Source organism: Kogia breviceps, chromosome 7, assembly GCF_026419965.1.
Source record: "Kogia breviceps isolate mKogBre1 chromosome 7, mKogBre1 haplotype 1, whole genome shotgun sequence".
NCBI classification, from domain to species: Eukaryota; Metazoa; Chordata; class Mammalia; order Artiodactyla; family Physeteridae; genus Kogia; species Kogia breviceps.
In genome coordinates this window covers 24,270,838-24,297,901 of record NC_081316.1, presented here as the reverse complement: position 1 = coordinate 24,297,901, position 27,064 = coordinate 24,270,838, and the positions used below count along the sequence as shown (strand labels likewise).

At 46.1% G+C, this 27,064-nt stretch overlaps 1 protein-coding gene across 1 annotated transcript; it reads left to right on the top strand.

The window, feature by feature from the left end:
• The first annotated feature begins 5,145 nt into the window (after window positions 1–5,145).
• On the top strand, window positions 5,146–25,975 carry EHF (ETS homologous factor). The gene is made up of 8 exons (XM_059069733.2): window positions 5,146–5,245; window positions 8,886–9,131; window positions 11,355–11,417; window positions 14,026–14,094; window positions 14,214–14,282; window positions 19,671–19,733; window positions 21,298–21,493; window positions 21,596–25,975. Exons 1-8 carry the CDS (start codon window positions 5,149–5,151, stop codon window positions 21,693–21,695), a joined length of 903 nt encoding a protein of 300 aa, XP_058925716.1. The 5' UTR covers window positions 5,146–5,148; the 3' UTR covers window positions 21,696–25,975.
• The last annotated feature ends 1,089 nt before the right edge of the window (window positions 25,976–27,064 follow it).

Genomic DNA, 27,064 nt, shown 5'->3' with positions numbered 1-27,064 from the left:
GAATTTAGCCTTTGATGAAGGTCTGGTAGAGAGGGTACAGAGGTGGTAGATCGTCTTTATGCATGGGTGGCCCAGAAGTGGTCTGAGACCCTAGCAACTTAGGGCTCTGTGGGAATTTGTGTTCAACCCCGAACGGCCACTTAACAAAGCAGGGGAGTAAAGAGTGTCTGTGGCCACCCCAGCACAGCACGGTGCCTTCTCTCTGCCAAAATGGGTTCAGACTGGTCAAACCTTAGTGGCCCATTGTTTGCCAGGGAATTGCTGCCTAAGGTGGAATAGGTCCTGGCTGGAAGGCTGTCATGAGGTACCGTCTACTGTAGTCGACTGAGTCCCACGCGTGGCTCCAGACTTCCGTCGCCCAAAGTGTCAGTTTTAGAACAGCCGTGCAAAGGGTGATGTCTTGGGCAAACGTGGACGTCAAGACCATCACAGGGGTTGAAAAGTTCTCTCCAATTGTTTGTATACACGAAGGGGGGATAAGAGAAGGCAGATGGAAAAACGCTGCATCACCCACATTGCATTTCACTCTTTCGGTGCGAATTAAGATTTACCTTTTTTTTGGTGTGCAGTTTTTAATAGCCCAGTAGTAATTTGTGTTGTGTTCCCAGAATACATACCATGCAGGAATAGACAAAGGTGGGCCTGATACCCAGTGCATTTTCTTAAATTTCCACCTAGGAGGCAATTACCCGGCATGAGCAGGCGCTGTGCTGGGGACCTCATAGTCCTTTATCTCAGTCAGTCCTCCAGCAAGCCTAGGTAGTGATGCTAATGCCATTCCTGGGAGAGGATATAGCAGCTCAGAAAGGATAGAAAACAGTCCAAGGTCACCACATCAGCAAGATCAAAGCTTGAGCTGTCACCTCCACAGGCTCTAATTTGACTGGTGTTCACAACGCGGGGTGATTTGGCTCCAGGGGACATTTTTCAGGGGGGTGGTGGGTGCGTGCTGCTAGCATCCGGTGGCTAGAGGCCAGTGATGCAGCTAAGCATACTGCAATGCACAAGTCGGCTCCGCAACGAAGAATCATCCTGGAGCAAGATGCCAGTCGTGCTGAGGTTGAGAAACTGCTTTTCACCCCTAGAATTCTCCCTCGAGCTGGAGATGAGGCGAAACAGATCCTTTTCCCAGCTTGCTTTTGCCTCGAAGGGTGGAACCTTCTTACTTCGGCTCTGAGTTTACTTCTTCCAATCTTGGAAGAAGTAAAATGGGTTAGAGCAACACCCTGAGAACTGATGTTTAAAGAAAGGAAAAGAAACTGATTTTAACTGAGGGCATGTGTTCTGGCATCAGACTAGGGACCTTTAAATCCACGATATTACTTATCCTTCCAAACAGCCCTTCGGCTTGGAGGACATCCACTTTCCCCAACTTCCCCTTTGAAATCAGTGAAGACGTTGAGCTGGGAAAGGGTAACATACTCAAGGTCACGTGGCTGAAAGATGGGGAGCCTGGATTCCAACCCAGGCCTCAGAGATTCCAAAGTCTCTGCCTCCCACACTTGATACATTTTTCTTTTGAAAGGAAATAACAAAAGCTATGCTGAAGGTAAAGTAGAAAGCTTAAAGAGCCGCGTTAAATAGTTCCCTTACTTTCTAATGAAAAGGGTTGCTTTTTACACCCCATAAAGTAATCACCATGTACCATAGCAAGTTTATATTCATATATGGGAGGGTGGGTGAGTTGATTATAATAATGCTTTTTTTTTTTTTTTTTTTTTTTTTTTTTTTTTTTTTTTTTTTTTTTTGCGTTATGCGGACCTCTCACTGTTGTGGCCTCTCCCGTTGCGGAGCACAGGCTCCGGACGCGCAGGCCCAGCGGCCATGGCTCACGGGCTTAGTTGCTCCGCGGCATGTGGGATCTTCCCGGACCAGGGCACGAACCCGTGTCTCCTGCATCGGCAGGCGGATTCTCAACCACTGCGCCACCAGGGAAGCCCAATAATGCTTTTTTAAAAAAACAATTCGCAAGGCACATTTATTATCCATTATCTCATTCGATCTTTTCAACAGTCCTGTAAGGCTGCTGGGGGGCAAATGTCCTCATTTTACACCTGAAGAGCTGGGCCTCCCAGGGGGATAGGACTCGGTGAAAGACCTTCCACCATGCTGGCCCCGAGGTGGGGGGCCTTCCGGTGCCCACCCTGAGGGCGCTGTCCCTGCAGCCTCAAGCTGGGTTGAAAATACTGATCTTTCCTCACAAGCCCGGGTGACCTCGGTGAACTCTGACTCACTAAGGAATAAGCCACATAAACTCTTTTATGGGCAGTAACCATTTACTGCACCCTGTAAAAAAGGGCCCCTCAGCCTGCCAGCTGCTTTCCCTTGGAAAGGGGGTGCTGGCACGGAGCGTGCTCAGCCTCCTGGGGGGCTGGGTGGCGACCGGGCAGCTGTGACCTTGTAGTCCTCAGGGCTTCTCTGTGGGTTGAGAGTTCTGGGTGCCTCGAGCTGAGATATGATGTCTTCCCGGAGGAAAGGGGCTGGTGGGCATTCGGTCCTAAGAGGCAAACTGACCCACACGGTCATGCAACATTTACTGAATTGTTCCTTAGTAGCCACACGGCTCTCTGCAAGCACAAGCTCATTTGATGCCCACACCCCTCTGCGTCTGGGTTGTTCCCATTTTACAGGGCGGGAAAGTAAGGATCAGAAAGATTTAGGCTAGACAGACTTGAACTTGCGCAAGGTCACCCACAGCGATCAGGGGAACTAGGATCTGAGCCCAACTCTCCCTGACTTCAAAGCTAGGCGTTCACTCCTCACACCACCCTGCCTTCTAGTTTTTCGGGAAGTGGTGAGCAGGAGGTCTGGGCCAGCCGGCTGAGGAGGTGGGTCCTAGTTGGCCCCGGCAGGACTGGCTTCCACTGAAATGGCCACTTTGAAACAGCCCTGCGGGCAAACCCTTGTGAAAGAATTTCAGGGAAGCCTCCGCTGCCCACCCCACCCTTACTCACAGCCTGGAGGGCAGATGGGCTGGGCTCTGAGCTGCAGCCCCTTCAGGGTTAAACAGTAACCTGTCTACTGCTTGTAGTTGAGCAAATGCTGGCAAGGAACAAGCCCGGCCTTGAGCAAACAGGAGCCGGTGCCATGCCTCCTCCCTCCACCAGCCACCCCTCTGGGGACCTGGAAGTTTTCTTGTACCTTGGAGTCCCCCATTTGGTTTCTTAGCTTAGGGCAATTGCTGTAGAAAGCTCGATGGAAAAAGGCCCAGTTCCTGTGAAGGAGAAGGCTTGACTTGGGTTGCTTCTCTCTGACAGTGAGAATCAAAGAGATTTCTGGAAATGAACTTAAGAAGCAATTTACCTTCTTTAAATGTTTGCACGGGGAAACTGAGGCCCAAGGTTGCTTCTGGTTTGGGTTATCCAGAGATGTAGCAGCCCTCCTCCTCATAACACCTACCATGCGGTCATGTCCTACTTTGTGCCAAGTGCTTGAGGTATAGAAACTCGGTTAAGCTCCAACCAATACACATGGTACGTATGATGACCTGTATTTTGCATAAGAGGAAATGGGTTCAGAGAGGTTAATGACTTTAGTTCGACTTAGTACCAACTTTAGCAGGTGTGAGAGCGTGGGATAAACCGCCGCTCTTTCTGACTTCGAAACTCATCTCTATGGCACCACCACGTAGAATCCAGCTCTGCCATCTCCACACCCCGTGGTCTGTTACAGTGTTCATTATTCCCACCCTGTCTTTCCTTCTCCTACCTTCTACTTAGGCTTAATTATTTGCCAAACAACCAGGATGATGATGTTAATAATCACGATAAATGTTCCTGTTTAGCCTAGTTCAGCTCTTAATCACTGCTCTATCCCTGGTCCCTAAAACTGTGCCCAGCCCATTGCAAGGCTGATAAATATCTGTTGAATAAATGAATACGTGAATGAATTTTTATGCCTTTTCCAGACGCCTCTTCTCCCCTCTCAAGCCCTACATAGAACCAGAGGAGCACTAGCTAAATTAGAGGGAAGGGTTTTGAGGGATGGAACCACCGTGGCTGGGCAGTTTCCCACTGGGGGAGGTTGGTGCCTCGTGAAGAAGCAAGATTTCCCTTGTACAGGCAGAAACATTTACACGATCTGCTACTCTAAAGCTAGACTCTTCTTCCTACCCGAATATTTAGAAAGAGCAGGTTACCCTTAGAGGCCCTGGGTAATGCTCAATCATCCTCTGGAAACAAGCTGTTCATCCTTTGGATGATTGAACACACTTCGGGGGCTTTGAGTCTGAAAGGTAGAGGGCTCCTGCCTTGAGGGTAGGAACATTTTAGACGCTGGACGACTGAGGCGAATACTTCTAAAGCGTAAAATGTTTACATGGTTTAAAAAACCCGAACAGGCTCATGGAAGAAAGCCTCTTCTGGGCCCTTTACTGAGAAAACCAGCCCTCAGACTGAGAAAGTCAGCTTCAGATCAGCTTTGAAGGCTGCGGTATTCTCCAGGTCTCTAAAAGGAGAGGAAATGTGGGGCTGAATTTTTACCAGGAAGGAAAGGAAGGGGCAGCGTCTTGTCCCCAAAAACCAACTGATTTCTAATATTATCACGGAGCCAAATACTTGAAAAACTCTAGGTCAAATATGGCTGAGGTCCTCCAAGACAAGCCCATCCCGTGGCAGACATCTGAGCTGAGGACATTTACTGGATGCCCAGGTGTAAGCTGCTCAGATGTGTCGGGACTTGTAAATGTCTGATTTCAGGTCAGAGTTCCTGCACAGCTGCTGGATCTGTTCTGCTACCCGTTTGGGTTTTCATTGATTGAAATTTTTCTTTAAATAAAAACCTCTTTGGCATTTTCACTTTTGTCAAAAAAAAAAAAAAAAAAAAAAAAAAAAATTGGCTGCTGGCCAGGCTCACCCAGCGAGCAGGTATTACCTTTTCCTCCCGTTTCATTCCCGATCAGAGATTATTCATTTGTGAATGGGTGGCTGTAAAAACGTGCCTCATGCATATGAAAATCGAACCTGGAAATTTTTAATTGCCTGTGAGTTTTGCTTTTACTGAGAGGGCTGCGGCAACATGCTTTGCAGGCAATGGATGGAAGGACCAAATTATTTCTTCCTTCCTAAATTCACTCTACGATCTATACTCTCAGACGACGTTTGTCCAAGAGGCACTGGCTGAACGGCCTGTTTTATCCCCTTACAGATCATGATTCTGGAAGGAAGTGGTGTAATGAATCTCAATCCCAGCAACAATCTCCTCCACCAGCAGCCGGCCTGGACAGACAGCTACCCTATGTGCAATGGTAAGGGGCCGCGCGGGGGTCAGTGTCACTCCCTCTGGGGATTCTTCCTCGACTTTCATTAGGCTTCGTTTCCCAACTCAATGAAAAAGACAGGTTTTATTCAGCCGAGGGGTGTGGGGACCAGGGGGACTGGAGAAAACTCTTCTTCATACTGGAGGTCCTCACAGGCCCCCCAGGGCCCCAGCCAGAAGCCCATTTGAGATATTCCATGGTTTTCTCCGAATATTCGAAGGTCCAGGTTGGTAGCCTGGAAGAGAGGGTGATAGAAGGGGCACCCCAAAGGAAGGCCAGCTTTAATAGTGTTGGCTGGGATATCAAGATAGGATAGGATGGAAAACTGTGTGTGCGTGTGTGTGTGTGTGTGTGTGTGTGTGTGGCCTGGAAGCGTGGAAGTTAAGGAGGAGAGGGTTATAGCAGCTTAATCTTTCTGTTTCATTTTCCGGTGACCTCCCTTGGTAAAGGGAGGGGAGAGTTGTTAGGAGACCATGTGCCTGCCTTTGGTGCTTTAATCTAGAACCGACTGATTAGAAGAAGGGGGGCCTGGAGGTGGGGCTTATAGAGGGTTTGGTGATCAAGCCCATGGCTTACTGTAGAAGCCGGACTGAATAAAGCTGTTGCTGAATCAGGGCACCGCACCCCACTGTGAGGTGTTCAGTTTGCGTAGACTGCTGTGCAGCGAACCGCAGTAGACGTGGGGAGCTCTAGGCCTTTTCCCACCCCATACCTGCTGCTAATCCCCTCCCCAGAGCCTCTGCTGCGCTTGCTTCCCTTGAGAAAGTGGAAATGGGCCATCGGCGAGCAGAGTCCGGAAGCAGCAGTGGGAAGCTGGCGGAAGGGGTGCATTCTCCAAGAAGTGGCCGATCCGTGGGCAGCTCCGCCTTCCAGTTTGGAAGCCCAGCCACACGTGGCTGAAAGCGGGGGTGCGTGACCTTCTCTTATTGATCTCCTGTGCTTCTGAACTCCTGCCTTTTCTGGCCATGAACTTCCCTGTGTCAGGACTCAGATTCCTTGCGGGGACCTCGAAGGATGATTCCAAACAGGGAAAAGCTCTTTAGGCTGCAAAATCTTCGGGATGCCAGGCCCTAGGACCCTCGATTAAGGCAGCATCCCTCTGGTTTGCTCTGGAGTGTAGTCAGCAGGGAGTGGAATTTAAACGTCACTTTTTGACTCTCTAACTTCCAGAGGCCCCAGAGAAGGCCCAGCGCCTGGTCATGAATGATGGGGGAGGCCAGTTGAATGCCAGAGAGGAGCTGAACTCATACGATTTTCAGTGCTTTTCCCAAAGCTTCAGGAATCTGATGAGTCGCCTGGCGGATGGGGAGTCTCCCCTGGTCAACTTTAGACAAAATTCTCGGGTTCTGCCGAGTTCTAACAGGCTGCGCTATCAGGAGCCATCCTCTCATCGGGGTCATGTGACACTGAGAGAAGAAAGTACCGCAGGCCGGGTGTGGGGTTATGGAGAGGTGTTGTCTCTTGTTTACAAACCCGGAGCTGCACGGTCATAGCAACACAATTAATTAAAAAATAAAAGAACAAAGACTTGGGGAACTGCAAAAAATGTAGCCCACCCTTAAATAGCTGTATTGGTGGGACACCAAAAAGTCGGGAGGAAATAGAGACATCCGGTCTAGGCTCCGTGTGTTGGTGTATTAGGGAATATTTCTATGTAATTAAATTTTGGGACTAGATTCGTCCAGTCCCTGCCCCTTCCCCTTCCGCCGTTGGCTTCTCCTTTAGGGCCCAAGCTGAGGGTTTAGGCCTGCTTTTGTGTGGCCATGAGGAATGAGGAGTAAGGCACTTAATATGAGTGGCAGGTGGGACTGGGTTGTAACATTCCCCCTTCAGCCTTTCCTCCTGGGGTGTTGAGGGCTAGGCCATAGGCATTATGGAGATCAAACCTTTTGGAGCTCTGTAGCTCCTTGCCTTTCAAACTGTATCCACTGACCAGCATCATAATCATCCTGGAGAAGCTTGTTAGGAATGCAGAAACTCAGGCCTCACCCCAGATCTATGGAATCAGAATCTGCATTTGAACCACATTCCCTGGTGATTCATAATCACATTAGAGTTTGAGAAGTACTGATCTTGCATGACCTTGAAGAAAAAGTTAGGGATCATTTTCTTTTGCTACGTTTTCCTCTATTGGTCCATCCTTGAGTTTGTGGGAATATCTGTGTGTCATGCTCAGCTGGATTTCCCCTCCTTCAGCTTGGTGGGCTATAATAGGGTTTTCCCCTTGTCCTTGCCCCTCACCTTTCCCCCTAGAGAGCTCCTTCCCTTGGCCCATGCTTTCAAGGGGATCATAAGGTCTCTCAGTCCGGTTACATGCCTCCAGAGGCTGGTTCTCTCTTCTCCATCCCTCCAGGATGTGGGGCTGATTTAGTCATGTTCTCTTAAGTGAGTATGAGAGTCACATACATAGATCGTTAGTCCATAGTGAGCTCAGTCATATTTATTGGCTTGAATGAACCTCTCTTCTTCACGGGTACTTGAATTAACCATCTTGTGAATGCACCTCACAACTCTTCCAGGTTCCGATGTTATTTCTTCTTCAGCCCCAAATTTACTAAACAAAGAGAGAGACAGTACCCATGATGGCAAAGTCTCTGAGGCAGTTTTTATGGAAGATACAAGGATGGGTAAGACAGAGTCCATGACCTTGAGCATACAATTTACAAAGGAGAACAGGACTATAGTTAGAGACCCATCGGGAGAGGCAGAGCATGACAAAAGTCATTAGGAGAAATGTAAAGTGCATCTCCTGGAGATTCAGAGGACAGCAGCCCTCAGCAGTCAGTCAGGGGGGTCTGCGATGGCTTTAGAGGGTGGTCAGGGTCAGCAAACTGGGTAGAAATTCAACAGGGAGTGCTAGGTAGAGTACAAACCGGGCTGAAAGAACAACATAGAAAAAAGGCAAAAGGTCACTTGAGGAATAGTTAGTGAAGAGCCTTAATGCCTGGCTTGGCAGTTTGGGGCCTCATTTCAGTGGATAAAGGGAAATTGCTGAAGGTAGCTGAGTAGGGAAGTGACATCCTAGTAGCTATAATAATCAGAATGGGGTGGGAGGATGTCAGCATATGAATCATCTGGACCACTTTGGGGAGCAGCAAAGGCATCACAGAGAAAAGAACCTGAGTCTCAAGCTTCATTTTTGGTTGAAAATGGTCTGAGTTTGGGGTATGTATGTGTATATATGCGTGTGTAAGAGAGAGAAATAAATGGGAGAGAGGGAGGGAGAAGAAGGAGAGAACTATGTGGGTGTGGACAAGAAGCTAATACTCTGTTGAAACTATAGCAATGCTTTAGCTTTCGTGCTAGCTTGTGGGAGGTGGGGAAAGAGCTCATGATCTCAGAGCATTTCAAGTGTTGTGTCCTCATCCAGAGCTCAGGGATAAGTATACGGAGAACAAAATCAAGATATACGGAGGCTGAATGATTGGCTCCCACCACAACTGGGGAAAGAATTGCATTTCCTAGAGCCTCCTCTCCAGAGCCCATCTCACGCTCCAATCCCCACCGAGGCACACAGAGGGTGGTTGTGATCCTTGTGACGTCTGGCAGCCAGAGGAGCAACCCCAGGTCTGGAATCATGCTCGGAAACAAACACGGGTCACTCACAGGGCCGCCTCCTGTTTTGCAGTTTCCAGCGGGTTTTTTGGAGGCCAGTGGCATGAAATCCATCCTCAGTACTGGACCAAGTACCAGGTGTGGGAGTGGCTCCAGCACCTCCTGGACACCAACCAGCTGGACGCCAGCTGCATCCCTTTCCAGGAGTTTGACATCAACGGCGAGCATCTCTGCAGCATGAGTCTGCAGGAGTTCACCCGGGCGGCGGGGACAGCGGGACAGCTCCTCTACAGCAACTTGCAGCATCTCAAGTGGAATGGTAACTCTTTCTCTGTCTCTGTCTCTGTCTCTCTGCCCTGCTAGGAACCATCTGGGAAGAGCAGAGACTCCACGGATGGCAGGGTTCCTGTTTAGGGACATCCAAGGATGGTCTCACCTCCAAATTACTGTCTCCTGAGCCAGAGAAGTAGAAGGGAGGTGAGAGGACAGGCTTGAAGCCTAGGGTACAAGGTGTGTCTAATCCCATACAAATCCAGCATAATGTAATTCTCTCTACATGGTTAATTTCCAAGGAGACGAAGGTTAGCTGGGTATTCACAGGATACTTGGTACTCTCAGAAAACCACTTCTTTCTCTTGTAAATGGGGTTCGGTTGTTTCATTCCCAATCCCTTGCTTGTTAAGATCATCATGGCTATTTTTTTAAAAAAAAATTTCTACACCTAGGTTCTTAAGATGGGATGTAAGTGTGGTAAGAAAATAGGCAAAATTAGATCTAGTTTGTCTTTTGGGAGGGGAGAAAGCTTACGATATTGCAACAGATTTTTAAAAGGTCCTGAATCGAAAAAAAGGCTTAAAACGAATGGTCTGGACACGTTTGGGATGTTTCTGTAGTGATTTCTGGGATTGGTGCTGCCCTAGAGCCCCAGGTGTCTTTCCTGAGGCCTCACCTAGCACATAGACAGGCACCGTTTAAAGGCTGTCCATTGGTGATAGTTTATTCACACATGCACATGTGCTACACTGGCTTGTAAGAGCTGGTAGGGTAGACAGCTATCTTGCAGAATGCCCTCGACACTGGCCTAAGGTTCTTCTGATAATGGTTATAAAAAACTAGCTCCTCTGAGAACTATTTTGGGAAGCAGTGATATGTACGAATAGTGAGCTGTCCTGTCCACATCAGAATGAGCATGTCTGTCTAAGCAGAATCTGTGTTTGGGCAGGTAGCTGGGGCTCCGGGAAGCATGAGCTCCAGGGCTATGAACCAGATTTAGATCCAGACAGCTGTCATCAACACTGAAGAGAACCCAGCGTCTGGCTTCGGAGCGGGCAGAAGTGGTGGCCATCTGAGATGACCTCATTCAGCTCCTGGACACTCCCTACTTCCCATCCACCTCACAGAGGTGGTTGCTCATTTTTCTTTTCCTAGAACCAAACCAAACAAAGCTCTAAAAATAACCCCCAGGCATCTTCAGAAAGAGCAGACTTACACTTGAAGAATTAAAAATATTTACCTCCCCACCTCCAATTAAATCCACTCCTTTAAAGCTTTGCCCTGATTGAAGCTTAAGGCAGGGAAGCGTGGGAGGTGATGTGGCCGTCCTTGACCTTCCACCTTTGACCTTCCATCTTTGGCCTTCCATGACTTGCATGCTGCTGGTGCCTCTGAATGCCTAATGTTCAGATTTCTCACCTTTGTTTCGTTGTTTGCCTTTTTGTAGACATTCTACTAACTTACATTTATTGAGTATTTACTTATACAAGGACTCTAAGTGAATTGATTCATTTGGTGACCTTATGAGAAAATAAATATTGCACCCATTTGACAGGGGCAGTTTTCATCTGGGAAAACTGAAGGTCAGAGACATTAAAGCATGACCTCTGCTCCTGAGATATTTATAATCTGGATGGGCAGGAAAAACATATGAAACAATTTCACATGTGTATATGTGCTTTTATGTATGATCCGTCTGGAGAAAAGTTGCCAGGCATAAATAAGGGAAGAATCACTGCACTTATCGAGACATAGCTCATAGATTAGATCTAATCAAAAGGGATTTGATTAAATTTAAGATCAATGAAGAATTAAGGTGGTTTTCCTTGTGTTTCCTTCGCATTTTATATCAAATCTGAGTATGGGAAAGCACCTTAGAGGAAATCGAATGACTTTAGCTAGCTTAATCTCCTAAATATACAGTTGAGGAAACCAAGATGAAGAAAGGTGAAGTACCTTGCAGCTATTAGTGAAAAAACTGGTCTTTCAACTTCTAAAGTTCTATTTCCTTCATACTGGATGCCTTCTCTATACAAGGCCAAATAATTCCATCTGATGTTGGTGCCCTAGCTACTGATTTTCTGGGCCAAGGGCCCCAGGCTTGAGATGATAGATCCAGAGAGGGAAGCCCCCTCCCAGAAGCAAAGAAGGGTGATCATGCTGTGGGATTGTCAGAAGCTCTTCCATGAAGCCAGCTTCGTCCTTGGTCAAGCAATGCATTTTGGCTACACGTGGGCCCGCTCTGAGTTTCCCAATCTGTCCTTCACAGGCCAGTGCAGCAGTGACCTGTTCCAGTCCACACACAATGTCATTGTCAAGACCGAACAAGCCGGTGAGTCGTGGCAGATAAAGGGAGCCAACTTGGTAGGCAAAGCCTGCGGAGGACAACCGGGAGGGAGTGTGAGGGAGAGCGTGGGAGCAGGGCGGAGCCAGTACCGTGGCAGGAAACCCAGGGATGTCTCTTCCCTGGCTGTCTCCAATGGGCCAGGCAGCCATAAGCCTCATCCCTTGTCCTTGGGACCAGTGACTGCCAACTATTTCTGACTTCTAAGATTGATCGTGAGTCTAATGCTGCCCACACTTCTCTGCTTCCCATGGTTGGTCAAGGGAACATCCAGGCTCTGATCCAGGAGCCCAGAAAATGCAGAGTCTAAGTGGGCTTTCTTGTCACCACAAAGAGTCAGGGGATTGGACTTGGCCAAGTTAGGAGAAGCAAAGGGGAGAGAAGAGGAAGAGTCAGTGTCTCCTCTCCCCCTCCTCCCTTGGAGAGAGTGTGTTTCACAAGGAGGAGGAAGATTCGGACTTGGTGTTGTAGTTACTATAGTTTCTGGGGACTTTGGAGTTTCTGTAGGGCTGTCCAAAGGCAGCTGTGGAACTGACTCCTGCCTTAAGTACGCTTTTAGACAAAAGCCACTATTCTGAGCTCTGAGTAGGGTCTGCAGTCCCAGAGTAGCTACATTCATTTTTGTTCTCCTTCATCTGCCTAATCATCCCTCCTTCCTCTGTCCCCAAATCTCTCTCCTGGGGACTTTCTGTCTCCCGTGGGGACTTGCCGGGGGCAGTGACTGCCTCGAGAAGTTGTGCCCTAGAGACTTGTACCAATCAGAGGTCTTTGTGTAGTGACCTTTGGCCTATGACCTCTTAGTCTAGGGAGAGCTCTGCAAGTCCCCTCAAGTCCATAGGAGCTGGCACTGCTCCAAGGTCACTCCCCATGTCCACATCAGTGAGAATGCGGGCCACATGGACCAACCATGGAGTTTGCCTCAGGCCTTCCTGAAGGTTGCGTGCCAGTCACCAAGGACTGTGTTTGACCTGGGGTGATTTGTGAGTCACTAGGGGCAGCAATTGGCCCCCACTGCAGTTATTTACTCTTTTATAAGGGGGCTGGTCTACCATTGTTAAAGAAAAAGTAGCTGCTAAACATGTTAATTAGGTATTCCCAGCCCTGCCCTCCTCCCCAGAGACCAGGGTTCAGTTACCCAGATGGTCTATGCTTTATGGGCGTGACTGCCCTAGAGGCAGGCACAGGACTAGGCTGAGAGGATGCTGCCCTCTGACCCCGAGTCCCCACTGTTGACTGGACAGGTAGCCCCAGCGGAGGAGCCAGGTTGGTACCGGAGAGGTCCCAAGGACTTGACAATTCCCCCTTGACCGTCCAGACATTCTCATGTTGTCAGTTCAGAAAAGCTGAGCCGAAGGGTGGGGAAGAAGCTCCACCCTGGGAGGAGGGGAAAGGAGGCTCATACAGGGGCCAACACCCCCAAACCTTTTCGGTTCGGTTTGTTTTCAGAGACAACAACAGGCGTACAAGGTGACCCAATGAGGACAGAGGGTGTAACCCCTAAGTGATCAGGCTTGGGGTGGCCAAACATGTAGCTATTAGTTCAAATACCAGCTAAATCCCTATGTCGTAAACAGGAGGACTTAGCCAGTGAGTCAGGCCCTGAGATTCAGATGCTGAGCAGAGCTGAGGGCAGCCTCTGTGTGTGATGAGGGGGGAGCAGGAAGTTCCTGGTGGGGGTGAGGTGACAGCTCCTGCCAGATCTCACAGCTCTTGGCCGGCCAGGAAAGAAGAAGCTTTTGTTGGAGATCAGCCCAGAGGTGAGGGGTGTGTAGGAGTTGGGCTTCGTTTAGGGTAGGTGGAGGGGAGTTTCCTTGGAGTCTGAAATCTGAAGAGTCAGGAGCTGTGCTTACCCAGCACACTGAAGAGAGACAGACAGAGAGAGAGAGAACTTTTCCTAGATGAAGCAATGAGGCCCTACTCTTAAAACCTGTTTATTTGATTTGGTAATACTCTCATCTCCTTCTCCTTAGTTTTGTTTTGAAAATTTCATGTCACCCCTTAAGCATATTGGAGAAATCCTGGAGGGAGGGAGCTGTCACCCAACTTGAGGAGAGTTTCTTTCTGGATTTTAGCAATAGAGACTCTGTGATAAGACTGAGCAGACTTTTTCTTAAAGAAACATCATTAATCCTCCCAGGAAGACGTTACTAGGAAAAGATTCTCATTAATCATGAAGTTATTTTGTCCCTACCATTTTGTTTACTAGTCTAAAAATATTCTGGTGACAATATAGTAGAATGGAAGACAATGCCAGGCTCCTGGACCCCCCCCCCCACCCAAGTGCAGACTGGGAATATCCTCAGGAAAGCATTGGTCTAGGACAGGATCCCACTGTTGCAACTCCTCTCACTTCCCTCAAAATGCAACAGGTGTAGAACACCTGGATGGGGCCGTAACAAAGTCCATCTCCCCTAGGGCCCTGGAAGAAAACTGGGGTAACATTATGATAAGGTAACATGTAGCTGAAGCAGAATCTTATCTCTTCTCTCTGAGAACCAGCCCCTTGTCCCACACCTCTTTGATGAACAGTAAGAAAAGGCAAACTCCTCACCTGGGGAAGGTTATTGTTGACATTCCCATTTTCTGTCCTTTGTAGACCCTTCCATCATGAACACCTGGAAAGAAGAAAACTATTTATATGACACCAACTATGGTAGCACAGTAGGTAACTAACTCCCCAATGCTTAAGACCCTTATTCCATTCTTATTCTGGTTTTCTAACAGCCAAAAATTTATGTTGTAAGGAGGGGACTCTTAATGTCCTTTATGTTTTCATTGCCACAGAGTTGTTGGACAGCAAAACTTTCTGCCGGGCCCAGATCTCCATGACAACCAGCGGTCACCTTCCCATTGGTAAGTTGTCCTGACATCGGAGGCTGAGTGTACCTCCTGCAAGCGCTTACTGTGAATTAATGAGAATTACCAATGCCCTACATTTCCAACTTTGCTGGAGTCTTTCCCATTAAAAGGCTAGGAAAGGTTTATAAAGAATCTGCTTTGGGGCCCACATTTGTACATTGAAAAATGACCAACAAGGATGCCTCTAGGAAATGTGTTTTGCTCCTGTGAAACCAAGTCACTCTCTGTGACAACAGAAACTCTCTTTTCAGTAAAAACTTGCTTTTGTGAAATTATCCAATAAAATTATTCATATGTGGGTATACTTATGGGGGAGAAGGCTCTATTTAATTTTCAACAAGCTGTCTTTGGCTTTAGAGAATGAATGTCTAACAGTGGAATTCAGAGGTCAGTGAACCTGGGATGATGGTCTCTGGGTGGAGGGGCAGTAGCTGAAAACTTCTGGAACCCTGGGAATCACAGGTCAGTTTTAAAGTCTGACCTTGTTGGCTCATCAGGACTCTCTAATTAATCAGACCACCTGCACATTATGAATTATGTTCATGTGAGTTGTGTTTGGTGAGGATTAGATGCATCTGGGGGCTACCCATGACTCTCAGTCAAGGTTACACTCAGTGGGAGGGTTGGTCTGTTGGGAGTCTGGGAGAGGAGCTTTCAGATTGTATTTCAGATTATTTCTCCTTGTCCACTTACAAATAGGTCCCCTGGTAGGAATGAGTGCATGGGCGAGGTGAAGAGAGGGTTTTGTGTTGTCTCTTGATCTCGGTGCAAATCTGTGAATCTGTTTGGCTCTGTGAAATGGAGCTTAGACCCGTCACAAGTGAATCTGTCTTTTCCTGGAATTGAATTTGGGGCAACTTCAGAACTGTGATTTAAAAGAGTGTCTGTGAAAGGAAGAATCAAACAACAACCCCTCCTCCTTCTTTTTTTTTATTATTTTTTTAATTTTGTTGAGTGTGTTTTTGAGAACTGAAAAAATGAAAGCTTTTGGTTTGAGGTTTTGTTCAGGTCAAGCCCTTTGAATGAGACAGGGCTGGGAGCCAGGGTAAATGCTTCTGGAATTGAGGTTAAGAACGGAGACCAATTCATTTCTCGACCTCCCCCTCCACACAGAGGCCCAGCGCCTTATGTGTCACTCTAAGTATTTGTTGAAATTAGGGAACTAGATCAAGCACTGGGAAGGCTCTGCAGTGGATTTGCCATGCTGGGGGAACTGAGCCAGTCAGGGTAAAATTTCTGTGGCAATCGTTGCCACCCAGTCAAGACCAAGGTTTTCAGAGCTGAAGAAACCGACATGGTCACCCTCTGACTGCCTGACACACCTCCTAAGGTGTCACCTCCCATGCCCTGGGTCTTTGGCTTAGGGCAGAAGATTCCAAGGAAGAATAAAGTTGAAGCAACCACTTCCTGAGCCTCAGGGATGGTTAGGTCTCTAGGCACCTGGGAAAGAAAAAGCCGTAATCAACAACTCTGCTGCCCTCCCAGCCAGGCCACACTGCTCTCTCCTGCATCCTGACTTAACCTGCTGGAATCTCCCAATCAACAGGGACCAATGTCGGCTTTCATGCTTGTAGTAACAGGGAACTCACTGTCTCCTGAGTTCAACTATTCTAATTTTGAATAGTCCTTCTTCAAATGGGCTTTACGAATCTGCTTTCCTGCACCTCCCTTGATTCTTGATCACCTTACTCCAGATTCCTATCCCAAAATTTCAACACAGGCTGGAAAATGAGATAAGCCATCCAGGACCCCGATCAGAATGATCACTTGAAGAATCATTTCAGTGTCTGGGTTGGTGAATTCTTTGGGGCAACAGCCTTCCAGGTAGGATAGTTAATTACAGCCTTGTAAGGACTGGACGGGACCAGAATTGCACCCCCCCCCCCAAAGACCCTTGTCATTTGTCTGAGTCTTTAGATTTCCAGCTCCCATGAACTGGAGTGCAGTTAAGTATCTATGTGTTTTAGCAAAGCAAGCCACAAGCCGCGCTGAGGCGAGGCCACATGTCAACTGACGCCCTCGCTGATAAACACAGGTGGGGAAGCGGGCTCTGTTTTGATTTCTCTGTCATCTGCTCATTTCATAAGATGGCCGTCGCCAGTGCTCCTGAGCTGCCCGATAGTCCTCGAGCCAATCAGGCTAACTTGGGATTGATGTGTTTATTTACCGACTCGCTGAGCCTAGAGCGAGGGTGGCATGGTCTATTATAACACTGAAATTTGTATATCCCGTAAAGAAATGGCTCGCAGCTGAATCATATGCAAATACTTCTGATCTCTGCTTCTTGTGAAGCAGCTTAGATGAAGTCACGCTCTGGAACTCATCATAAACTTGAGCCTGGGTGCTGCCCCGTCTGGACTGGACCTTGGCCTGAGGTGCCTAGGAGTGCAGGAGGAGAAGGCCAAGCTGGACAGTTTCCCCAGAGCAAGCCATTATTTTATAAGGATGAATCACTTAACCACGTGGCTAACTTCAAAGGTTTTGACTTTGATTTGGGGGCCAGGGGAAGATACAGGGGGCAAGGCCATCATATTAAGGTAAGGTTTCAGATCAAAAGATTTTAGTGCTGAGAAAGGTGGGTGATTCCACAGCTTGTCCCCCGTGCCCTGGGGACTGGAAGAAGAGGCTGGAAGAAATTCAACTTTCTTTTGCCTTTGGCTGCATATTCTTGCCTACGATGACGCACGCATTTTTATTTGGGGGATATTTTTCACGGGAGGTCTTTCTTAAGCTGGATGGAAGTCTAGCTTGGGTAAATGGCTGACATCTCAGAGAGAACATTTCCTCGTGGTGTAGCTGGTCTGCGGGTTCTTAATCTGGAGTCCACGGACTCCTAAGTGACCCACACACTCCTGAAATTGTTGCAGAATTTCACGAGTGTACACATACGTGCCTTTTTCTGGGGAGAGGGGCCAAGGTTTCCATTTTATTCATAAAAGGACCTTAACCCCCCAAAGTAACTGATTCTTGCATGACATGAGTTTGCAACCCCTAAACAATGATTGAGGCCAAAAAGCTGAGAGACACCTACACTTGGGTTTTTCTGAGTTCAGTGCTGGCTCTGAAATAATGGCCCTGCATCCCTCCTGGATGCCATTTGAAAATAAGCTTTGCTTGTGGCCTGCTGGGTAAATGCCACTCTTTGTCTGCAGAACAACGTGGCCCTGTCAGAATGATGTATCACTTGGAAACCGGGGTGGGTGCCAACCTGTCGCAATATTGTCACATCCTGATGGGATGTCGCAACCTCACCCTGAAACCTACAGGGAGGGAGAGTGGAGTCTCCTTGCATTTCCTGCGAATTTGTTCTTTCAGGTTTCAGAGAAATCCAAGTCCGGTGCAAACCCTCCTGTTGACAGTGTTGAGGGGGAGGGGCAGCGGGGTGGGGGAGGGTGGTGGCGCATTTAACCAGAAAAAGAGGTTTCTCTTCTAACCAGATCTTATAAAAACTCTCTCATCTCTCCCATCACGACTTTCAAACTGCTGGGAGCTCTGAGTTGTCACGATCTGGGGGATCAGATAAGTGAATGCATCTATGAACGCAGGGAAATAGAGAATCATCAAATTAGAATGACTTTTCCTCACTAACTAGTGGGTTGCAGACCTGAACCTGATTCTTGTCAGGGAAGACATTTATGAAATCTGTTATGTGGCACCATCTTTGGAAATGGCACAGAATAGTGGTTATGAGTAAAACCTCTGGATCCTGCTAGTACCTTCTTCATAGGGTGAGTGTGTGAATCAAAACAGGTGATTCATGTAAAGTGCTGACCACAGTGCCTGGTACATAGTAAGTGGTCAAGAAACAAGAGCTAGTCTTCTTAACCATTTTCCTTAGGAGATAATGGTATTCAAACTTTATTGAATAATGGATCACTCTTGACAGTCTTGAAAGCTGTGGACCCTCTTCCTTTGCCTGAGGTTTCAGTTAGTCTGAAATGCCCTTGAAGTCCACACATGGGTCAGCAAACCCTAAGTTAGGGAGCCCTGAGGTAATGTACACAGAAGGGATGCGACATACTGGTCCAAATTCTTTTCAGGATTGGCTACCATTTAGGGGCTGCCCTGGATTCAAGTTGGCAGATTTTTGATTGTGGGAATTTATTTTGGTAAGATCTGCTTTAGTCTTCCTGATACTTGAAATGCCCACTGACACACACATGCACACACTGCTAGATCATTTAGTTTTCTCTTTAACAAGTTTTATTTCACAGATTTGCCTCTGTCATCTCCTCTTTGTTGATAATCTCAAGGGTTACCATAATGAGTCATTTGTTAAACTAATCTGTGTTTCCATAGCTCACTGTGGCCCTCTGTACTGAGCTCAGGCCAGTCAATGGCCCTTTGTCAGGCTGATTGAAAGGTAACTTTGCATGCCAAAAAAGGCACTCCTCTGGCTTAAAAGTCATCATTCTTTGTTATAAATGTTTACGTTTTTGTATTTTATATATATATATATATATATATATATATATATATATATAAACCTAAAACTTTTCAATGACCTAAATCCTTCGTGGGGACTTCCCTGGTGGTGCAGTGGTTAAGAATCCACCTGCCAATGCAGGGGACACGGGTTCAATCCCTGGTCCGGGAAGATCCCACGTGCCGTGGAACTAAACCCGGCACCACAACTACTGAGCCTGCGCTCTAGAGGATGCAAGCCACAACTACTAAGCCCGCGTGCCACAGCTGCTGGAGCCCACGCGTCTGGAGTCCGTGCTCTGCAACAAGAAGCCACTGTAATGAGAAGCCCATGCACCGCAACGAAGAGTAGCCCCTGCTCGCCTCAACTAGAAAAAGCCTGCAGGCAGAAAAGAAGAGCCAACAACGCAGCCAAAAATAAATAAATAAATAAATAAATAAATAAATAAATAAATAAATAAATCCTTCAATGGCTTCCCATCTCTCACAGAATAAGAGCTAAAATCCTCAAAAAGTCCTACAAGGCCTTAGTGATCTGAACCTCACCTGCTCCCCTCTGCCCCTTGTTCACAGCCACACTGGCTTCCTTCTATTCTATGCACACTGACCTCAGGGCCTTTGCTATTCTCAGGCATGGAAAGCTCTTCCATAAGCTCTCTGTATGGCTGTCTCCCTCACACCTTTCTGGTCCCCTTATCAGAGACGTCTTCTGTGACCACCTTATATTTAATGGCAAAATTATTCCCATCTCCACACTTCTACCCCTATTTCTTACCCTGAAATTTTTTCTCCAGAACACTTATCATCTCTGTCTTGTTTTGGACATGACCACCTACCTGAACAGTGCCAGGCATGTAGTAGGTGCTCAATAAATACTGGTGAAATGAGTGGATGAATGAATGAAGATGATAATTGTAGGAAATAGGGAAATGAAGCAGTTCTCATTTTTCTCTTCAGCAGAGTCGCCTGATATGAAAAAGCAGCAAGACCAACCAACAAAGTCCCACGCCAAAAAGCACAGTAAGTTGGCTGGCTTTCAGATGCCTCCTGACCCTTCCCCTTGAGTGGAGAGTAACTGGAGACCACCAGTTTTTAGACAAATCTTGCCTCTCCCTGCTGCCTGCATTTCTTCACCTCAGACTGGGTAGGGTGTGAAAAGAGAGGCATCACTTGCTGGCTAAGTAACCCCCTCTGCAGTCGTTTCTCAAAGTGGAGCCGCGGTGGATATCTCCTCCTCATTCTGTTCTCTTTGTGCTAAAACTGAGACATCAGTGAACGAGCACTTCTTGCAGGCATGGGTGAGCAATTTCCCTTTCTCCAGGAAAAAGGGTGGGAAGAGGAGAGAGATGGGAAGAAACAGCTGAGGGTATATTCTTTTTTTCTTTTGCTGAATGTTGGCTTCTTACTTTTGCGGAGTTATTGTTCCAAGAAATACTGTTTATTCTTAAGATTCAACAGTGCTTTTGGGGAGTTGTATTTCCCCCGATAATAAAACCTTATGAGTGTATGAAATATCAGAGACGTGGAGGTGGGGGGTGGGGGAGGACACGGAAAGAAATCAAGGTGGTGTAATCTGGAAATTGTAAGGAGTTGGACTGCTATCTGCTATCTGCTACTCCAGATCATCCCACAGAACTGAATGAACACAGCCCTTCAAATTGGCTGTGGGAGGGAGTTGTGTGTCACAAATCCAGTGAGGGTAGAATTGAATTTGGTTGCTAATTTCATTACAGTAGCTGTTTCATTTTCAAATTGGCCCCCTCAACCCCTGTGAGGCCCCGCCCCAATATATTCTAGGAGTTAGAATTCTAAGACCCTACCGATGGGCATTTGGCTGACACACACAGTTGCTGGATGGCAGCCGTCGAATTGGTTGAGGTTCTAAATAAAAGAGGTTCTGAATAAAAGTGGTTGAGCGTTGCTCTCCTGGGAAGTAACAAGTTGAAATGAATGCCAGCCATCTGTCAGCCATATTTAGAAGATACACCTCCTAGCCTAGGAGATCTAAAACCTATTTTAAAAATTTATTTCTTTTTATCGAAGTACAGTTGATTTACAATGTTGTGTTAATTTCTGCCGTACAGCAAAGTGATTCAGTTATACATATATATACGTTCTTTTTTAAAAATATTTTTTTATTATTGTTTATCATAGGATATTGACTAGAGTTCCCTGTGCTATACAGTAGAACCTTGTTGTTTATCCATTCCTTATAATAGCTTACATCTGCTCACCCCGCCTCCCAATCTACCCCCCTTCCCAACCCGTGCCCCTTGGCAAACACAAATCCGTTCTCTATGTAAGACCTATTCTTCTGTCTTGGCTTTACCACTAGTTAGCTGTGCGACCTTGGTCAAGTCAGTTAAATTCCCCATGCTTCAGCTTTCTGATTTGTAAAATTAAAAAACTGTTCTAGTTCATTCTTAAATACCCAGTGGGGATTCTGTGATTTGGCGTCACAGGTGGGTAGCACGGAATCGAATATCTCTGACTTGATGTAAGATGTTTCAACTCTAGGTTTCCTCTAGCCCTTCTTTGCGGTGACTTCAGCCATGAATAAACTCCTTTTCCTCCTTCACCTCAGATCCGCGAGGGACTCACTTATGGGAATTCATCCGTGACATCCTCCTGAACCCAGACAAGAATCCAGGGTTAATCAAGTGGGAAGACCGATCTGAGGGCATCTTCAGGTTCTTGAAATCAGAGGCTGTGGCCCAGCTATGGGGGAAAAAGAAAAACAACAGCAGCATGACCTACGAAAAACTCAGCCGAGCCATGAGGTGAGGAGTTTCACGTCTCCAAACATACTAAGGCCGTGTGACCCATTATTCCCCGGCTGTCCTAATCAGACCAGCCACCTTATGCAATGTCTTTTGTTACAGATATTACTACAAAAGAGAAATTCTGGAACGTGTGGATGGACGAAGACTGGTATATAAATTTGGGAAGAATGCACGCGGATGGAGGGAAAATGAAAACTGAAGCTGCTGACACACATTGAACGCAAACCTAAACACATCCCAAATGCTAACCAAACAAGAAGTCCCTGGACGTAAATATTTCAAAGACTACTTTTCTCTGATATTTATGTACCATGACGGGGAAAAAAAATACATCTACTTCTAACAGGAAGAAGGAACATGACAGTTGATAGAATTATTTTGTTACTTTGAAGTATGTCCTATATGGGGAACAAACGTACACAGTTTTCTGTGAAATATGACACTGTATGTGGCTGTGATTTGTTTTTGCCTCTATTGTGAAGTTCTTTTCCACTGCAAGAACAGTCTGTAGCCATGTGCTTCTTGCTAAGGAGAAAGAAAAAAAAAAATCAGATGGCATTAAAAGTTTTTATATGCAAAATGATTTAGGAACAGGTGACGTGTCCTCCGCACATAGCATCCTCGTGGCCTCGTCAAGAGAGGTGGGCGTGGTCTCTAGGATGAACTCCAGTGTCTCCGATTGGTGGGATGAACCAGAAGGATGCTGAGAAGTCTACCCCGACCTTCAGGCGTCAGTGAGTGGAGAATGAGGACTTCCACAATCCACAGTGGACTGTAATCACTGCAGTCACATGACTTTTATGCTTAAATCAGAGAAGAATAATGGTGGAGGGGGCTTTATACTCATCCAGGAATGATTTACCTGATGCCAAGTCTATCTTCCCTCCTCCGCCTTGGATGATTGGTGAAAAACTTCAATTGCCACGTCTGCTCACTTTTAGTTACTTAAGAGAAAGTCTGGCTTTGGTTATTTTTATCCCAGTTGCTTAAAAATAAGTGGGAAAAGGGAGGTAGTTATGAGTTTGCTCTTGTACTCCCATTGTCCTGTGGTTTCCCAATTGGCACAATTGATGTTTTTGGCTGAATTATTCTTCGTTGTGTATTATTTGGCTGTCCTGTGTGTTTTGGGATGTTTAGCAGTATCTATGATCTCTACCCACTAGGTGCCAATAGCACTCTGGTCCTTGAAGTTATGACAAACAAAAATGGCTCTAGACACTACCAAATGTCTCCGGGGCCAGGGTGGGGAGGGAGAACCACTGATTTAGCTAGTCAAGATGAAGATGGTGATTTATTCTCAGAACAACAATAACAAAAAATCCCTAGAGTATAGCAAAAGCAAGACTTTAAAGTCAACCTATTTTTCATTTTAAAAATGTTTGGACGATGGGTTGAAATAGCTACAGGGATTTCTTTTCAGAACCTGAGATGAGAGCTAGACTCAGATAAATTAAACAAGGGCTAGCAATGGAACTCACTTGCACTAGAATTACAAAACAGAGTAAAAATTATATTACAGAAGGAAACACTGAGAGGAGAGAAAAAGAGTGTGTGTGTGAGAGAGGAAGTTAATTCCAGGGGAGAATCTTTGCAGATGTTAGTTCTTATCATCTTTCCTCTTTTGGATAATCTCTTTCCTGTCTCATCTTAACTCATTCCAAAGTGAATGATGTCTTGCCTAGATTTGCATCCAGAAGAATGTTAAAAAAAAAAAAAAAGGACAAAGAAAAGAAAGGAAGGATGGAAGAGAGAAACAGAAAACTCAGTTCAGGATCTATGGTCAGGAAGGAGTTGGAGACTTCTCCAATGCTGGCGATGTTCTGGGTCCCTGGAGACTTATCGCCAGACCCTGAAATCTGGGAGGAACGTGAGCCTGGAGACACTTTTAAAATGAGTTTGAACATCCAGATCCCTTTTGCAACTTTTCTTTTCTGCTCCCCGTGTCCTTGGCTTTCTCCTCCCTCCTGCCTATCTTGAGCGTAATATGGGAATGAAGACATGTACCAATAAGAGGGGGCTCGTCTCATCCACTGATGGAACACCTCCTGCAGTGCCTTCTTCAACTCAGGCAAGCGAGTCATAGTCAAAGGTTGCAGAGTGTCTGTAATGGATTCAGAAGGTTGGAAGTATGACGAATTAAGAATTTGTCCTAATTATAATGAGAGCCATTATGGCCAGTGACCTTGGAGCACAGCTTAGTGAGATGAATGACCTTCTGAAGGTAAAACCGAATTGTTTTTCTCTCTGCCTGACTTGGAACTGAGAGAAATGAAGGTGAGCAGCACAGATCTGAGACATGCCTGTATGAAAGACACACGTTGCTCTCCAAGGAAGGCTAAAGAACTATGAGGCTTTCCCAGCAGTTGACTATATTTCCCACAGATTGAATTAAACCTCCAGATAGTTGAATTAGTGTAAACACATGAATGTTTGTGTGACTGTGTGAGTCTGAATTGTGTGAAGTTATCAGGGGTGTCTGCTAATTCGCTCTCTGCTCTTTCTTCTCTGGCTTGGCCTGTTCATCATCTAGGCAGCCTGGATCCTTCTCCGACCTTGCTCTTCTGCAAACCTGTAAGTTTCTCACATTCCTCCAAATTGGTCTTGGCTCTTTCCTCACCCTCTCCATTGAAGAGCAGTCCCTGCTAGGTAGTGAGTCTGGGGCGTACTGACTGGAACGCTCTGCAGATAATTAGCAGATTGTGTTATTTGTTGGAAGTGACGGTTTCTTGGCACCCGGTTCCTGCATAAATAGGTGGGCGTATTAAGGTCTCAGCATATCTCTCTATTGTCTTGGCTTGAGTTTGATGCATTTTCTGTGTGCTGTTCATGACTTGGAGAACTCAAGGTAATCGAGCCATGCCAATTTGGGGTGTGAACAGAATCCTTCCCCCCGGTGTTGCAAGGGATAGCAAAATCCCAGAGACAAGCCAGAACCAGGTGAAGCCCCCTTTTTTGGCAACTCACAGCTTCTCACTTGAGAAGCTCGTCTGAGCCAATGCTCCTATGGTCACTACACACAGTGTCCTTAAACTCTCCTTAAACTAAAGGCTTGGGCTCTTATTTGTTTTTCTTTCCTGGGAACCTGAGGCAGGAGAGGTATTGCTAAGACTTTACCAGACTCAGATCATCTGAGGCTTCTAGATATTTGACTTGATGAAATGAGCAAAGCCCTGACTCCCAGGGACATACTTACAGCTTCTTGAACTTTCTTTCTGAGCAGGGCAGACCTGGGCAATGAGTTTTCCTTTGAATGTGCTTGTCCTTCTTCAAACTCTTACCTTGCTAGACTGTAAGCTCTTTGAGGGCAGGGATGATATCTTAGCAATATTGTTTTCCCAGTATCTAACATGAGACAGGTCCTCAATAACAATATGTTGAGGTTAATGAATGAATGTCTTCTGGAAGACTCCTCGGATTGGGAAGCCATATCCATAATCGTGATGTAAAAATTGTTTTCTTCACTGGACGAAGAGCACAACAGCCAAAACTTCAAGGACATATTATCTGTCAGGTGAACATTTTACTGTGAGACTCTTTACTTTGCCTTCCTACCTGCGCTGAAATAAAATCAAAACAGGTTATTTGGTTCTGCAAGTCAACATATGTTGTGTGAGAATTCTGTTACCTTATTAGGAACTGTGAGACTTATCTGGTATAAGAAGCCAGTCAAGAACCTCAAACCTGTTTAAACCAATGAAGATTATGAATGTGTTTATATGATGTAAATTGCTATTTAAGTGTAAAGCAGTTCTAAGTTTTAGTATTTTGGGATTGGTTTGTATTTTTTTGTTTGTTTTGAAAAATATTGAGGGATCTTTTGATAAGGTTAGTCATGCATGTTAGATTTCAGTTTTGCAAGTGTGTTGTTTTCCAAATGTATAAAGTGTAGGAAAAGTTAAAATAGTAAGAGGGAAAGGCAATTATATTATTCTTCTATAGTTAAAAAAAGTTTATCGAGTGCCTACTGTGTGCACAGCATGGAACCATATTTGTGAGGAGCTTATCTAACTATGTGGGGTGTAATAGGAACTCCATAGGAGCCCATTGGATGAATACTTCCTGTGTGAAAGAAAGAACACAGCAATCACAATGATCAGAGCTGAATTAACCTCAGCATTGCTTCTCAGTATTCCATTTCTGGAATAAGAGATACAGAGAACATTTAATAAAAACGTGTTGAGACTGGGCCTCACGAACCACTAAAATGTATAAGCCTTCACAAGTTTAGCTTAATTGGGATTAATCTTTCTGTAACTATATGCCTAATTCTTGCTTTTCTTCCCATCTGGCTTCTGGGTTGACAATTTGTGGGAAGCAACCCTACTGCTGCTATTTCTTTAAAAATCAGAAATCTTGCCCTTGAAACTGTGTTAAATTCAAACGGAGTATTTCTGTTTTATGAAAGAATTATATTTTTCAAGATATGGTTTTTTGGTTTGATGGGTCCCAGAAAACACTAATAAAAACCACAGAAACCAACCTGTAACTGTGTGCTTCATGCTTCAACAAGTCATTCAAAACCAGGCTTAGAGGGAATGCACTTAGCAACACACTTAGCAACACAACATACACAGTTTCTGCATATGGTTACTCAATATGCATCTACTGAGCATCTACTACTATGTGCCAGGCACTGTCCTAGGCACTGAGTTATGGCAGAGAATGAAAGAGACAAAAAAAAATTCTGCTCTTGTGAAGTTTATGTTCTATTGGTGGAAACAGACAAGAAACAAAATATTAAGAAACAAACATAGCATATCAGATGTGTAGTCAAGAAATGTAGAGCAAGGAAGAGGAGTAAAGTGTGCTGGAGTATGTAGGGTTGATTGCAAGTTTAGGCAGGGTTAAGAAGGAAGGAAAGGAGATATGCCGATGGCTGGGGGAATGGTACCCTACTGGAGGGACCAGCAGGTGCAAAGTTCCTGAGGTTCCTGACGCGTGTTCCTGACATGTCCAAGGAACAGCAGGGTAATCTGTTTGCCAGAGTAGACTCAGCAGTAGTAGGAAATAATGTTAGAGAGGCCCTGGCAGGCCAGATCACACAGAACTTGGAGGTCATTTTGAAGGCTCTCGTTTTTCTTTTGAGTGAGATGGAGAGCATCTGATGTTGAGTGTACATTCTTAGTGAGGGATGAACAAAGGGAGGCAGAAGAGATCACTCTTACATCCAGGTTTCCAGTACAACAGATAAAAATATTTCCCGGCAAGAAATGAGCTCTACCAGTTCATAATATATTTCTCCTGGGGCCCAGAAAGTCTCAGTCTTTCAGTCATTTAAGAAGTCATAATGAGGGGCTTCCCTGGTAGTTCAGTGGTTAAGAATCCCCCTGCCAGGGCAGGGGACACGGGTTCAAGCCCTGGTCAGGGAAGATCCCACGTGTCATGGAGCAACCAAGCCCGTGCGCTGCAACTACTGAGCCTGCGCTCTAGAGCCTGTGAGCCACAACTACTGAGCCCACATACCACAACTATTGAAGCCTGCATACTGGAGACTGTGCTCCAGAACAAGAGAAGCCACCACAATGAGAAGCCCGTGCAACGCAATGAAGAGTAACCCCTGCTCGCTGC